The sequence below is a fragment of the Perca fluviatilis genome, chromosome 12 (genome assembly GCF_010015445.1).
Source record: "Perca fluviatilis chromosome 12, GENO_Pfluv_1.0, whole genome shotgun sequence".
In the NCBI taxonomy this organism is placed as follows: Eukaryota; Metazoa; Chordata; class Actinopteri; order Perciformes; family Percidae; genus Perca; species Perca fluviatilis.
This window is the reverse complement of record NC_053123.1, coordinates 36,011,036-36,028,535: the sequence shown is the minus strand read 5'-3', so window position 1 is coordinate 36,028,535 and position 17,500 is coordinate 36,011,036. Positions and strand designations below refer to the sequence as shown.

The window sequence follows — 17,500 nt, the reverse complement described above, 5'->3', positions numbered from 1 at the left end:
ACAAACGTTTCGGTGGATTTATTTCTTCTTCTTCTTCCTTTGTTGGACTCCTCTTTTCTTTTATTTTCGAGGACCATAAATATTTTACAGAGAGAGAAACATCAGCTTGGTTATTTACAAGATATATTAAATGACGTATACAGCTCACAACGTCGGATGGTGTTCGGAGCGCTGGCACAGGAAGAGGAGGGAGAGGAGGAGGAAGAGGAGGGAGAGGAGGAGGAAGAGGAGGGAGAGGAGGAGGAAGAGGAGGAGGAAGAGGAGGAAGAGGGATGGGTAAGAAACTACAGTCATGTTACCGTTGTTGTGAGAGCACCCAGCTCGCCCAGAGGTACGATACAAACAGAAGCAGAGAGGTAAATGGCTCCCGCTGCGTGGCATGACGCGGCATGACTGAACATACAGTGACTCAGCGTTACGGTACGGTGACTCAGCGTTGCGGTACGGTGACTCAGCGTTGCGGTACGGTGACTCAGCGTTGCGGTACGGTGACTCAGCGTTACGGTACGGTGACTCAGCGTTACGGTACGGTGACTCAGCGTTGTGGTACGGTGACTCAGCGTTGCGGTACAGTGACTCAGCGTTGCGGTACGGTGACTCAGCGTTACGGTACGGTGACTCAGGCGATGCGGTGACTCAGCGTTTGCAGTGCGCATTGCGTTGATGCGGGGACGTACGGTGACTCAGCGTTACGGTACGGTGACTCAGCGTTGCGGTACAGTGACTCAGCGTTACGGTACGGGGACGTACGGTGACTCAGCGTTACGGTACAGTGACTCAGCGTTACGGTACGGGGACGTACGGTGACTCAGCGTTACGGTACGGTGACTCAGCGTTACGGTACGGGGACGTACGGTGACTCAGCGTTGCGGTACAGTGACTCAGCGTTAAGTTCAACCCTGAAACAGCTTCAGTAGGACCAGATAAACACACAGAAACACCCTCCAGTGTCTCCAGCAGTCAGCATTTCTTGTAACATTCGACAGGCCAGAAAACCCTTCTTTCTTTCTGCAGCAGTTAATCTAAAAAGGAGGAGAGGACTCCGGAGGACTCTAACGTGATCGGAAAACATTTTCGGCTTCATCGGGAGAAGGAGATGACACTCACGAACAACAGTCTGCCTCCCCCAATAGCTAATAGGGGCGTGGCTGAAAACAGGGATGCACCGAATCCAGGATTCGGCTTCGGACGAATATTATTATTATTTTTTTCTTCACGGTTAAGTTTCTGCCGAACCTTAGAACCCTTTCCCACCGAACCGAACCGAACCCTATGCTTGCACTACGCGCGCGCATTGTTTGGGCTGTCTTGCTTATGACAACTTGACATTAACCAGGATGACATTACCCACAAGTTGTCTTGGTCATGACAACTTAACATTTAATAAATGTTTTTATGTTATGTCAATTAAGTATCTTGTCTTGTCCTGATGTGTGTTGAGGACCACAATGGAAATAAGTCTTGGACTTTATTGTGTTTTTATCCTCGATTGTATTTGATGTCCTTTTATCATGTGTAAGGCACTCTCTTACAATTAAATCAAATCAAAATCAAATTAGTTTGGAGTGTCCTTATTAAGACAACTTCACATTAACCAGGATGACATTACCCACAAGTTGTCTTGGTCATGACAAGTTGACATTACATTTTTTTGGGAGGGGGGGCTTTTCCTTTTATTAGTAGTAGTGACAGTGGATAGACGTGAGACCCCTGCACCGCTGCAAAGGACTCTTTGTCTTGGTCATGACAAGTTGACATTACATTTTTTTCGAGTGTCCTTGACATTAAACAACTGACAATGACAACTTGGCATTAAACAGGATGACATTATGTCAAGTTGTCATTACAAAGACATCCCAAACTAATTTAATGTCAACTTGTCATGACCAAAACAACTTCTGGTCAATGTTACTTTGATTAATGTCAACTTGTCATGACCAAAACAACTTCTGGTCAATGTTACTTTGATTAATGTCAACTTGTCATGACCAAGACAACTTCTGGTCAATGTTACTTTGATTAATGTCAACTTGTCATGACCAAGACAACTTCTGGTCAATTTCACTTTGATTAATGTCAACTTGTCATGACCAAAACAACTTCTGACAATTTCACTTTGATTAATGTCAACTTGTCATGACCAAGACAACTTCTGGTCAATGTCACTTTGATTAATGTCAACTTGTCATGACCAAAACAACTTCTGGTCAATTTCACTTTGATTAATGTCAACTTGTCATGACAAAAACAACTTCTGGTCAATGTTACTTTGATTAATGTCAACTTGTCATGAGCAAAACAACTTCTGGTCAATGTTACTTTGATTAATGTCAACTTGTCATGACCAAGACAACTTCTGGCCAATTTCACTTTGATTAATGTCAACTTGTCATGACCAAAACAACTTCTGGTCAATGTTACTTTGATTGTCAACTTGTCATGACCAAGACAACTTCTGGTCAATGTCACTTTAATTAATGTCAACTTGTCATGACAAAAACAACTTCTGGTCAATGTTACTTTGATTAATGTCAACTTGTCATGACCAAAACAACTTCTGGTCAATGTTACTTTGATTAATGTCAACTTGTCATGACAAAAACCGAATTTCATGACTTGTTTATGTTTACGACACGGTCATGAACGTGTCATGTCATAGTTATGACAGTGTCATGTCATGGTTATGACAGTGTCATGTCACGATTATGTCGATACCTTCAAGTAAAGTGTAACCCTTTAATGAAACGCTCCCAACTAAACGCTGGAGTTTGGGAGCATTTTCTCGAGTCTGAATCCAGTTTTCACGTCTCTTTAGCTTCACGTTTGACCTTTTCTTTGTTGATTATTTTAAGTAGCTACCTTTGTAAACGACCTCATATTTAAAGACTGTTCTTTACGAACACTTGTACACGTTGTTCTACAGGAGGTAAAGAAACAACGTGGAGTCGTCTGCATAGAAGAACAGCTCTGGAGCTCGTCTATTCTACTCTAACTATTTCAAAGTCCTGCACGGAGGGAAGAAATATGTTTTTTGATTACGTTACATTCTGGTTTAGAGACAGCACGCTGAAAAGGGTCTTTGGTGTTTTTTAACCCTTCCAGGCAGCGCGGCAATGGTTATGTTTAAGGGTTTAGGTTAGGGTTAGCTGCCTGGAAGGCACCGTTAGAGGCAAAAAACACCATAGAGCGCTGAAAAGGCACTCAAAACTATGCACGCGTGTTTATGAATGAATGTTGCTTTTCCAGTCGTCTTTTTACCTTGTTACAGAAAAGAAAAATATCGAAATAAAGTGTATTTTAATATTATAACAGTGTTTAATAACGGGAGTGAAAGCAGCTTCCTGACACATGCAACTAACGCTTCAGCCGGTCTGGTTTTTCCGTGTTGTTTTTTCTGAAAAGGGTGAAGGAGTGAAGGAACTTTTCCCAAAAAGTACCGAAGTGCACAGACTGGATCTCCGCGTGTGAAGGAAGTTAAAAAGTTTGAGGTTTGTGCGTATCGACTTGAGTGCAACTTAAGTTTGAGGAAACTTGGGAGGGAGACGAAAGAAAAAGGAAAACAGAGATCCCAGTGCGACTTAAAAAATAAAAAAAAGGAGGCTGTTGTCTCTCTCTATCAGGGATGCACCGAATCCAGGATTGGACTTCTGATTCGGCTGAATTTTGGGGTTTTTGACGGGGGTTGAGTTTCTGCTGAACCTTAAGAGTTTTTTCCCCAGGGAACCGAACCCTACGCTTGCACTCGGCGCGCTACGCTGGTCGCCATAACGACGGCGCCGTTGATTACGGGAAGGTGTTTACGTAGGTGGAGCGTTCAATGCAGTAGGCTGTGAGAAAGTGGACATGGATCTGGTGAGAAAGTGGACATGGATCTGGTGAGAAAGTGGACATGGATCTGGTGAGAAAGTGGACATGGATCTGGTGAGAAAGTGGACATGGATCTGGTGAGCAGTAGGCTGTGAGAAAGTGGACATGGAACTGGCCATTCAAGTCCAGCTACATGTTCAATCTGTTCAAAGCTGATTGGTCTGGTGGTGGCGAGGACCCTAAACTATACACAACATGGCCGCTGTTACAAAATCTGGTACGAAAACATCAGAAAGAATACGAGCTGTGCACGAAGGAATCTCCAGACAGCAGCCAGAATGCAGCAACTTCAGGTACGGCAAAGGAAGGACAGTCCCTGTTTACTTCATTCATGTGTTTACTGGGTTCATGGACTGAGGATGGGAGGAGGAGTCAGCACAATCTCAACCAGGGGATTCAGGATTCAGCCAAAACCCCAAAAATCTAGATTAGGTGCATCTCTGCTCTCTAAGCGAGGCCGATCGTGCTGAGTCATGCCGTCATGCCACAGAGGGAGAAAGAGGAAACAAAACGATCGGCTCGTCTGGCTGTCGGCTTGGGTTTGCGGCGGAGTGGCGGGCGGCTGTGGGTGGGACAGAGGAAGTGTTGGGGGATGGGAGGAGGTCAAAGGTCAAGCTTTCTTTCCTTTCCTCCTCAGATGGGCAGCTGGAAGGTGATGTCAACTTGAGCTTCTTTAGCCAGCGAGACGATTTCAGACAGCTTTACAACCTGCGAGCAGACACAAAGAGACAGACAGAGTCAAGGCACGTCAAACAACCTGTCTTCTTTCAGTGTAGTACTCATCACTGTAGCTTGTATTAGAGATGGTCCGATACCGAGGCTCCGAGACTGCCTAAAACGCTGGTAACGGTAAGTCCTGGAGTTTATGCAACGATCCGATACCACGTAATAAAGCCCTAAAGAAAATCTACGTTAAAAGTAGTTTATTTCGGTTATTTTTCCATTATAACTGACTGTCAAACTGGATAATAAAAGAAAGTTCTGTTCATGTTTCACAAAGAGTTTAACCTGAGCCAGACAGACAACAGAGATAGAAATCATATCACATCCATACAGGGATAGTAGTATACAGCTGTTATACATCATATCACATCCATACAGGGATAGTAGTATACAGCTGTTATACATCATATCACATCCATACAGAGATAGTAGTATACAGCTGTTATACATCATATCACATCCATACAGAGATAGTAGTATACAGCTGTTATATATCATATCACATCCATACAGAGATAGTAGTATACAGCTGTTATACATCATATCACATCCATACAGAGATAGTAGTATACAGCTGTTATACATCATATCACATCCATACAGGGATAGTAGTATACAGCTGTTATACATCATATCACATCCATACAGGGATAGTAGTATACAGCTGTTATATATCATATCACATCCATACAGAGATAGTAGTATACAGCTGTTATACATCATATCACATCCATACAGAGATAGTAGTATACAGCTGTTATATATCATATCACATCCATACAGGGATAGTAGTATACAGCTGTTATATATCATATCACATCCATACAGGGATAGTAGTATACAGCTGTTATACATCATATCACATCCATACAGAGATAGTAGTATACAGCTGTTATACATCATATCACATCCATACAGGGATAGTAGTATACAGCTGTTATACATCATATCACATCCATACAGGGATAGTAGTATACAGCTGTTATACATCATATCACATCCATACAGGGATAGTAGTATACAGCTGTTATACATCATATCACATCCATACAGGGATAGTAGTATACAGCTGTTATACATCATATCACATCCATACAGGGATAGTAGTATACAGCTGTTATACATCATATCACATCCATACAGAGATAGTAGCATACAGCTGTTAAAACATAATATAATATATGACACACTGGTATCGGATCGGTACTCAGTATCGGCCGATACACAAGTTCAGGTATCGGAATCGGGAAGCAAAAAATGGTTATCGGACCATCTCTAGCTTGTATGAGAGCGTTGTAGGCCTTCTTCCTTTTAGTCGATTAGTCGACTAATCGGTCATTTTGGTCTTAGTCAACTTCTTTAGTCGATTAGTCATGGTTTGGAGCACATCTCTGGTAAACACAAGAATTAAGGGTTGACATTTTACCTAATAGATATCACCGTGAAACCTACTTTGATTACTTTCATTAAGGCAATTATTTGTTGTATTACACGTTTTCTGAAATGTTGCGTTTAAATATGCAAAGGAGGCGTCATCTTATTCAATATATGCATCCTTTTTGCATGACTCTTTGCGGAGAAACTCAGATTTACAGATCTGTGAATTAAATCAACTAATCGATTAGTCGGTACAATTGAATGAGTGTTAGTCGACTAAGAAGTTCTTCAATCGAGCACAGCCCTAGAGCGTTGGTTGGCCTTCTGTACACTATCACAGGTTGGAGCGTTGGTATATATTTCTTTTTAAGGCCATACGGTGTAAACTGCCTCCTTACTTGTGTTCTCTCCTGACTCCTAAAGTCACCACCAGGAAATGTAATCTCCAAATCATATGGGCCAATCATGTTATGACATTTCCCCCGAACGTGAACGGTCTTCGGTGAAAGTGCCTTTTGAAGTTTTTGCACACTCCTCCTGGTATAAAATGCAGAATCAGCTCAAATTAGACTACCTACCAACTATGACAGTTTAAAATTAGGATAAAGGACTGTTTGAGTACAAAATGCACATGTGCGGTTACTGGGCGATGCTGCTGATTATGTTAAATGGCCAACTGTCTGTTTTTCACTGTATATATTATATATATATATATATATATATATATATATATATATATATATATAACTATTATTCTGTCGTCTTAGCCAGGACTCCCCTTGAAAAAGACATTCTGAATCTCAATGGGATTATTTCCTGGTAAAATAAAGCTTAATAAAAACAAACAAAAAGAATGACAGTTTATTCACGCTAGAGCGGCACAATACGTCGCTATTTTAAATCGGCATTGCGATATCAAGTGATTTAGAGAGTTAGATGAGAGGAAATATCAGCACAAAATTGCACTTTAAAAAACGTCTTTTTTTTTTTTTTTTTTTTTTTTTTTTTTTTAAATGGTGCTTTTTATTCAATAAAATTTTCAAAAAGGCTGCACGATATGAGGAAAATATGCGCTAGCGTTGTTGTAATATCTTGATAACGATATAACTTGTGATAAATAAAACAGATATTAAAAGTGTTCTCAGTTCTTCTGCTTCCAGTATTCTGATAAAATACAACAAACTTTGTTGAGTTACTAAACAAAACAGACTAACTAACCGATGGAGGCAGCGGTAGAGCAGCAACTCCTGTGTCCTGCGAGGTAAAATGTCTGTTTTTGTCAAAAAGGAGTCTGGTGGCTCAGCAGAGAGCCGAGATGACTGGCTTCAGTTCTTCGTCGTTGCTCCTGACAGCAAGGTGAAGCGCTGAAAATACTCTAAACATAGCGTCCACGTAAGCTGGTGTAGGCGCGTCTGTGTACGTACCATTTTGGCGGCCTCGTCCAGGTCGTCACAGGCCAGGATTTTCAGCGGACTGGCGGCGATCAGAGCTTTGGCATCGTCCACTCTCGTTCCTTAAAAAAAAAAAAAAGGCAAAATAAAAAGACATTGAATTTGATCAAATGTGGGTCTCTAACCGTGAATAGAGTCTCAGCTTAACGTTTTTCTGAGTTTGTAGTTTATTTTTAAAGGTCCCATGACATGGTGCTCTTTGGATGCTTTTATATAGACCTTAGTGGTCCCCTAATACTGTATCTGAAGTCTCTTTTATATAGACCTTAGTGGTCCTCTAATTCTGTATCTGAAGTCTCTTTTATATAGACCTTAGTGGTCCCCTAATACTGTATCTGAAGTCTCTTTTATATAGACCTTAGTGGTCCCCTAATACTGAATCTGAAGTCTCCTTTATATAGACCTTAGTGGTCCCCTAATACTGTATCTGAAGTCTCTTTTATATAGACCTTAGTGGTCCCCTAATACTGTATCTGAAGTCTCTTTTATATAGACCTTAGTGGTCCCCTAATACTGTATCTGAAGTCTCTTTTATATAGACCTTAGTGGTCCTCTAATTCTGTATCTGAAGTCTCTTTTATATAGCGCTGCTCCCTCTTAGTGGATTAGTCGACTAATCGGTGGTTTTGGTCTTAGTCAGCTTAGATCTCTTTACTCCATTAGTCATGTCTGATGCTGTTTTCATGCTGAATGACTTATTTCCAAGAAACGTACGAGCTCATCTCTGGTAAACACAAGAATTAAAGTGGTGCTTTTACCACGACTCTTAGCGGAGAAACTCAGATTTACAGATCTGTCGATTAAATCAACTAAATCGATTAGTCGGTACGATTGAGTGTTGGTCGACTCGAGAGTTTCAGCCCTACTTCTGTGTACTGTGCCTGAGAGATTTCGGAGAAACGGAGCGCGCGCTTTACCTTGTAACCGCACCACGATGGGGATCTTGAGGTCCAGGTCTCTCACCGCCATGATGATGCCCTGCGCGATGACGTCACACCTCATGATGCCTCCGAAGATGTTGACCAGGATGGCCTGAACCTGAGGGACAGCGCCACGGCAACAGCGTTAAGCCAACACGAAGCTACGGATGGAGCACTGGGCACGAAATAATTATGAATTTGTAGAAGTTTATAAGATGTCCTTCCTAACTCCACGAGTCATAAAACTCAACATTTCACCGCTGAGTGAGAGTCATTACTTCATTTATTACAATATTACACTAAAGTACACGTTGTACACTCGTATATTTAATTAGACTACATATTTTTTTATATATATTCTATGTTTTTAATATGTAAATACCATGTATGTATGCAGGTTGGATGGGGTGTTTCTTATACCTGCTGCTGTAACACATTTCATTTACCAGTTTGGGATTAATAAAGTCCATCCATCCATCCATCATCCATCCATCATCCATCCATCCATCATCCATCCATCATCCATCCATCCATCATCCATCCATCCATCATCCATCACCATCCATCCACATACACATCCATCATCCATCACATCCATCCAATCACCATCATCCATCACATACACACACATATCACTCCACACATCACACCATCCACATCATCCCATTCCATCCACCACATACATCATCCACCTATATCATCCATCATCACCATCATCCATACACACCCATACACCAAATCCAACCTCCACACATATCCATCATATATCATCATCACACCACATCATCACAACCACAATCCATATCAATCAATCTCATCACATCAACATCCACACACCCACCACCACCACACACCCACACACCATAATCACAACCAATACACACAAACATACCATACATCATACCCATCACACCCCACATCACCATCACATCCATCACATCACATCCATCCCACACATCCATCCCCATCACAATCATATATTCATCACACACCATCACAACCATCCACACCACACCCATCATCACCATCCACATCACACACACACACACCCACACCCAAACCACAAACCTCACAAAATTACTAAAAAAATAATTCATCCAATTCCATCATATCATCATATTCAAACCACATCATCCATCCACCAACATCACCACAACCATATCCACATCCTCACCACCATCCATCACCACACCATCCACCACACATCCACATCCACTCCACCACCATACATCACATCCATCATCACATCCACCACTCACATCCACCATCCATCACATCCATCCATCCATCCACCCATCCATCCATCCATCCATCCATCCACCACCACCATCCATCCACCCATCCATCCACCATCCATCCACCTCCATCCATCCACCACTCCATCCATCATCCATCCTCCATCCACCATCCATCCATCCATCCACCATCCATCCACCTCCATCCACCATCCATCCATCCATCCATCCATCCATCCACCATCCATCCATCCTCCATCCACCATCCATCCATCCATCCATCCATCCATCCATCCACATCCATCCACCATCCCTCCATCCATCCATCCACCATCCATCCATCCATCCACCCATCCATCCATCCATTCCATCCATCCACCCCATCCATCCATCCATCCATCCACCCATCCATCCATCCCTCCATCCACCCATCCATCCATCCACCATCCCTCCATCCACCCATCCATCCATCCATCCATCCACCCATATATCCATCATTCCATCACTTATCCTCCATCATCATCCTCCCACTCCATCCATCCCCCATCTCTTACCTTCCTATCAGAGGTGATGAGTTTGAACGCCTCTGTGACCTGATGTGCCGTGGCTCCGCCCCCGACGTCCAGGAAGTTAGCCGGCGTGCCACCGTGCAGCTTGATGATGTCCATGGTGGCCATGGCCAGACCGGCGCCGTTAACTGGAGACAAACACACCCAACGGTTACATTTCTAACCGTCACCGTTAACTGGAGACAAACACACCCAACGGTTACATTTCTAACCGTCGCCGTTAACCGGAGACAAACACACTCGCGGTTTACATTTCTAACCGTCACCGTTAACCGGAGACAAACAAACCCAACGGTTACATTTCTAACCGTCACCGTTAACTGGAGACAAACAAACCACGGTTACATTTCTAACCGTCGCCGTTAACTGGAGACAAACACACCTAACGGTTACTTTCCTGGCCGTCACCGTTAACTGGGGGACAAACAAACCAACGGTTACATTTTAAACGTCGCCCGTTAACTGGAGACAAACAAACCCACGGTTATATTTCTACATTACCGTTAGCACGGGACAAACAAACCCAGCGTTACATTTCTAACTCGCCGTTAACTGGAGACAAACAAAACCAACGGTTACATTTCTGAACCGTCGCGTTAACTGGAGACAAACACCCAACGGTTACATTTCTAACCGTCACCGTTAACTGAGACAAACAACAACCCGGTTACATTTCTACCGTCACCGTTAACTGGAGACAAACAAACCCAACGGTTACATTTCTAACCGTTACGCCATTAACTGGAGACAAACACACAACGGTTACATTTCTAACCGTCGCCGTTAACTGGAGACAAACACACAACGGTTACATTTCTAACCGTGCCGTTAACTGGAGACAAACAAACCCGGTTTATTTCCTAACCGTGCGCCGTTAACTGGAGACAAACACACCCAACGGTTACATTTCTAAATACCGTAACGCCGTTAACTGGAGACAAAACACAACGGTTACATTTCTAACCCGTCGCCGTTAACTGGAGACAAACAAACCAACCGGTTACATTTCTAACGTCGCCGTTAACTGGAGACAAACAAACCTTACGTATTTCTAACCGTCGCCGTTAACTGGAGACAAACAAACCAACGGTTACATTTTTAACCGCGCCGTTAACTGGAGACAAACAAACCTAACGGTTACATTTCTAACCGTCGCCGTACCGGAGCAAACACACCCAACGGTTACATTTCTAACCGTCACCGTTAACTGGAGACAAACAAACCGCACGGTTACATTTCTAACCGACGTTAACTTCGGAGACAAAAACCGCCAAACGCGGTTACATTTCTAACCGTCACCCGTTAACTGGAGACAAACACACCCAACGGTTACATTTCTAACCGTCGCCGTTAACTGAGGAGAACAAACAACCACGGTTTACATTTCTAACCGTCGCCGTTAACTGGAGACAAACACACCGACGGTTACATTTCTAACCGTCGCCCGTTAACTGGAGACAAACAAACAACGGTTACATTTCTAACCGTCGCCGTTAATGGAACAAACACACCAACGGATTACACCATTAACGCCGTTAACTGGAACAAACAACCCAACGGGTTACATTTTCTAACGCGCCGTTAACTGGAGACAAACAAACTAACCGGTTACATTTCTAACACGTCGCCCGTTAACTGGAGACAAACAACACCACGTTTACATTTCTAACCGTCACCGTTAACGGAGACAAACACACCCAACGGTTACATTTCTAACCGTGCGCGCCGTTAACTGGAGACAAACACAACGGTTACATTTCTAACCGCCGTGCTGGCGGACAAACACACCGAACGGTTACATTTCTAACCGTCCGTTAACTGGAGACAAACACCATTTACTACAACAACTGCCGTTAACTGGGACAACCACCCAACGGTTACATTTCTAACCGGCGCCGTTAACTGGAGACAAACACACCCAACGGTTACATTTCTAACCGTCGCCGTTAACTGGAGACAAACAAACCCAACGGTTACATTTCTAACCGTCACCGTTAACTGGAGACAAACAAACCCAACGGTTACATTTCTAACCGTCGCCGTTAACTGGAGACAAACAAACCCAACGGTTACATTTTCTAACCGGCCCGTTAACTGGAAAAACAACAACCCAACGGTTACATTTCTAACCGTCGCCGTTAACTGGAGACAAACACACCCAACGGTTACATTTCTAACCGTCGCCGTTAACTGGAGACAAACAAACCCAACGGTTACATTTCTAACCGTCGCCGTTAACTGGAGACAAACAAACCCAACGGTTACATTTCTAACCGTCACGTTAACTGGAGACAAACACACCCAACGGTTACATTTCTAACCGTCGCCGTTAACTGGAGACAAACACACCCAACGGTTACATTTCTAACCGTCGCCGTTAACTGGAGACAAACACACCCAACGGTTACATTTCTAACCGTCGCCGTTAACTGGAGACAAACAAACCGCGTTACCGATTTCTAAATTCCACCGTTAACTGGAGACAAACAAACCCACGGTTACTTCTAACCGTCGCCGTTAACTGGAGACAAACAAACCTAACGGTTACATTTCTAACCGGCGCCGTTAACTGGAAAACAAACCAACGGTTACATTTCTAACCGTCGCCGTTAACTGGAGACAAACAACCTACGGGTTACATTTCTAACCGCGCGTTAACTGGGGAACAAACAAACCGCAGTTAGATTTCTAACGCGCGCGTTAACCGGGAACAAACAAACGCACATTTCTAACCGTCGCCGTTAACTGGAGACAAACACACCTAACGGTTACATTTCCGATCGCCGTTAACTGAGACAAACACCCAACGGGTTACATTTCTAACCGTGCCGTTAACTGGAGACAAACAAACCCAACGGTTACATTTCTAACCGTCGACCGTTAACTGGAGACAAACAAACCCAACGGTTACATTTCTAACCGTCACCGTTAACTGGAGACAAACACACCCAACGGTTACATTTCTAACCGTCGCCGTTAACTGGAGACAAACAAACCCAACGGTTACATTTCTAACCGTCACCGTTAACTGGAGACAAACAAACCCAACGGTTACATTTCTAACCGTCGCCGTTAACTGGAGACAAACAAACCCAACGGTTACATTTCTAACGTACGCCGTTAACTGGAGACAAACACACCCAACGGTTACATTTCTAACCGTCGCCGTTAACTGGAGACAAACACACCCAGTTTACGCATTTCTAACCGTCGCCGTTAACTGGAGACAAACACACTAACGGTTACATTTCTAACCGTACGTTAACTGGAGACAAACAAACCGGTTACATTTCTAACCGTACCGTTAACTGGAACAAACAAACTAACGGTTACATTTCTAACCGTCACGTTAACTGGAGACAAAACACACTAACGGTTACATTTCTAACGTCGCCGTTAACTGGAGACAAACACCCAACGGTTACATTTCTAACACGTCACCGTTAACTGGAGACAAACACACCCCAGGTTACATTTCTAACCGTCGCCGTTAACGGAGACAAACACACCACGGTTACTAACACTCGTTAACGAACAAACACACTCTTAATTTCTAACCTTGTTAGACAAACCACTTGATTGGTACTTTTCTAACCAGCGCCGTTAACTTGGAGACAAACAAACCCACGTTACATTTCTAACCAGCGCCGTTAACTGGAGACAAAACAAACAACGGTTACATTTCTACCGATATTTCTAACCGAGAGGCTTGGGGTATTGTATTGTGTGTTAGTGTTGTGTGTACGCCGTGTTGTGTGTCCCTGTGTGTGTGTGTGTATGTCTGTCCGTGTGTGTCTGTGTGCACGTGTGTGTCTGTCTGTGTTTGTCAATGTGTCTGTGTGTGTCCGTGTGAGTTTGTGTGTGTGTGTCTGTGCGTGTGTGTGTCTGTCTGTGTGACATTCTGTGTGTCTGTGTGTGTGTGTCTGTCTGTCTGTCTGTGTCTGTGTGTGTTTGTGTGTTGTGTGTCTGTCTGTGTCTGTGTGTATTGGTAATGAGGGGGGGTGTGTGTGTCTGTGTGTAGTGTCGTGTTGTGTCTGTCTGTGTGTGTGTGGTAGAAGTCTGTGTGTCTGTCTGTCTGTGTGGTGTCTGTCTCGTCGTGGTATGTGTCGGTTATGTGTCTGTGTGGTGTGTGTGTGGTCTGTTGTGTCTGTCTGTCTTTGTGTGTGGTGTGTCTGTGTGTGTCTGTCTGTCTCTGTGTGTGTGATGAGTGTGTGTGTGTGTTGTGTATGTATCTCTATGTGTGTGTGTGTGTGTTGACTGTGTGTGATGTGTGGTGTGTCGTGTGTGTGTGTGTGTGGTGTGTGTGTGTGATGATGGTGATGCGTCTGTGTTATCTTGATATGTCTGTTGATGGTATTGCGTTGTGTGGTGGTGATGATATGATGATGGCTGTGATGCGGGCGCGATGTGTGTGTATGTATTGTATAATTGTGTGTGATGATGTCTGGGGTGGGGGGGGGGGGGGATGGTGGGGGGGGGGGGGGGGGGGGTGTGTGTGGTGTGTGTGTTATTGTGTATTGATGATGTGTGTGTGTGTGTGTGATGATATGGGGTGCTGCTTGTCTGTGTCTCTGTCTGTCTGTCTCTGATCTGATCTATACTGTCTGTCTGTGTGTGGGTAGTTGGACTGACAGACAATACCCACGATGGTCCGACCGAATGCTGTAGTTGGTTGACGTTTGTCCAACACGGGTCCTCTGGGTCAGTCCGCATGTTCGAACACCATCTTCTGGATGTGTTGGGGTTGGGTCAAAGTTGATAGTCCGTACCTGGAACACACACACACACACCCCAAGCCCCCCCCCCCCCCCCCAAAAACCAACCCCCCCCCCCCCCCCCCCCCCCCCCCCCCCCCCCCCCCCCCCCCCCCCCCCCCCCCCCCCCCCCCCCCCACCCCCCCAACCCCCCCCCCCAACACACACACACACACATGTTAGACACACACACACACACACACACACACATTTTACACACACAATTACACACACACACACACACACACACACACACACACACAGACTAACAAACACACACACACACAACAGAACGCACACACACACAATCGTTTGGTTCTCTGGGTGGGGGTTGTTTTTTTTGTTTGGTTTTGTGTAGTTTTTATATTATTGGTTATGATGGTTTTGTTTGATGTACCAAAGGGTTGTGCAGTTAGACGAGTGTGTGTTTGGTGGTTGGTATGTTATATGATGATGATGATGGTGTGGGAGTATTGGTTGGGTTGTGTTTTTTGGACTGTGTGGCGGGGGCGCGTGTGGTGATGATGATGATGTTTGTGTGTGGCGCGGGGGGGTTGTATGTGGGTTTGGGGTTGGGGTGGAGTGGTGGGGGTGGTTGATGGGCCGTTGTGCGTGTGTGGGGGGGGATTTGTGTGAGGGGTGGGATAGGATGTTGGGGTGGGAGATGTGAGTGATGGTATGAGTGTGATGTGTGTGGGGGTATTAGTGTGATGAGAGGTGTGTGTGTGTGTTGATGTGTGTGGGATGTGTGCCGTGATGATGTGTGTTCCTGTGATGTTGTGTTGTGTGATCTTCTTGTATTTGTTTGTTGTCAGTCTGTGTGATATTATTATGTTTTGTGTGTGGTGATGATGTTTGTGTGTGTCACTGTGTGGATATGTGATTCCATCTCTTGTGTTTTTGTATTCCATGTCTCTGGGGTGTATGTATTATGGTGTCCATGTGTGTGGGGTGTGTGTGTGGGGGGTGTGTGTCCATGATATCCGTGTGTTGTGTGTGTATGTGTGTATTATTTGTTTATTATGATTATTTTACCGATGCCAGAAGCGTCCTCCACCATGGGGTTGATCTCGACCATGGAGGCGTCGTACTTGATGAACAGGTTGTACAGTTTGACCATGTTCTCGGCCGCCTCGTTCACCAGCGCCGCCGGGAAGCCCATCTCCTTGGCAACCTGCCGAAAACAACCACACCTCATTATTAACACGCCACGGTCACACTTCACATTACTTTACTGTGTGTGTCTGTGTCCATGTGTCTGTGTGTATGTGTGTGTGTGTGTGTGGGGTGTCTGTATGTGTTCGTGTGTCCGTGTGTGTGTCTGTATGTGTGTGGGTCTGTCTGTGTGTGTGTGTGTCCGTGTGTGTGTCTGTATGTGTTCGTGTGTCCGTGTGTGTTTGTCTGTGTCCATGTGTCAGTGTGTGTGTCCATGTGTCCGTGTGTGTGTGTGTGTGTGTATATGTGTGCGTGTGTGTGTGTCTGTGTGTATGTATGTGTGTGGTGTGTGTGTGTGTGTGTGTGGTGTCTGTCTGTGTGCGTTGTGTGTTGTTGTGTGGTGTGTGTGTGTCTGTGTGTTCGTGTGTCCATGCCTGTGTATGTGTGTGTGTGTGTGTGTGTGTGTATGTGTGTCTGTGTGTTCGTGTGTGTCACTACGTGTGTATGTGTGTATGTGTGTGTGTGTGTGTGTGTGTGTGTGTCTCTGTGTGTGTGTGTGTGTGTGTCTGTGTGTTCGTGTGTCCATGCCTGTGTATGTGTGTATGTGTGTGTGTGTGTGTGTGTGTGTGTGTGTGTGTGTGTGTGTGTGTGTGTGTGTGTGTGTGTGTGTGGGGTGTCTGTCTGTGTGTGCGTCTGTGTCCTAGTGTGTGTGTGTCTGTGTGTTCGTGTGTCCATGCCTGTGTATGTGTGTATGTGTGTGTGTGTGTGTGTGTGTGTGTGTGTGTGTGTGTGTGTGTGTGTGTGTGTGTGTCTGTGTGTTCCTTTTGTGTTTAACGCACACAAAAATCTAGAAAACAAGTTAAAAACAAAGTCTTGACATTAAGATTAAGGTGCTCAGGCTCCACAGTTTCTGACTTGTTTCGGCTTATTTATTTTTATTTGGAAAAGGCTGCTCTGCTGCCAGTCCACCATATATAAACACACAACAATATTTAATATCAAAATGTATAATTATCCTGTGACAATAGCTCCAATGTTCAGGCAAATGTGCCCGCCCTTCACAGTGGAGGGTATGTTTATGACCGTGATGGAGGACTGTTTCTAATAACAACCTTCAGACTGGAAAACCAAAAAGCGTGCCCATTATTTCCTCCATCGGCAGGTCCAGCTGGTTTCCTATAAAGGCCTGGGGAGTGATAATCGCTGCGTGGGTGTCTGAAAACACCAAAACACACTCATACATATCCAATGAAGCCTAATATTGTTCTTCAGGACTTAAACAAAACCAACAGGTGGGAGAAATTCAGTCTGCTGAGGAGAATGGAAAGAATTTATTCAACCTGAGACTTGTGTGTGTCTGTCTGTATGTGTGTGTGTGTGTGGTGTGTCTTTGAGGATGTGTGTGTGGTGTGTGTGTGTGTGTGGTGTGTCTGTGAGGATGTGTGTGTG

The 17,500-nt window shown here is 44.4% G+C and overlaps 1 protein-coding gene across 1 annotated transcript in view; it reads right to left on the bottom strand.

Moving 5' to 3' along the window:
- Window positions 1-3,954: 3,954 nt before the first annotated feature.
- Window positions 3,955-17,500, bottom strand: part of sucla2 (succinate-CoA ligase ADP-forming subunit beta) — a 31,952-nt gene continuing 18,406 nt past the window's right edge. The window contains exons 6-11 of the mRNA XM_039817344.1: window positions 15,932-16,070; window positions 11,060-11,073; window positions 10,128-10,301; window positions 8,336-8,456; window positions 7,392-7,480; window positions 3,955-4,575 (exon numbers count right to left, since the gene is read on the bottom strand). Of these exons, the coding sequence (XP_039673278.1) occupies window positions 4,501-4,575; window positions 7,392-7,480; window positions 8,336-8,456; window positions 10,128-10,301; window positions 11,060-11,073; window positions 15,932-16,070 (612 nt within the window). The 3' untranslated portion in view covers window positions 3,955-4,500. The remainder of the gene's footprint in view (window positions 4,576-7,391; window positions 7,481-8,335; window positions 8,457-10,127; window positions 10,302-11,059; window positions 11,074-15,931; window positions 16,071-17,500) is intronic.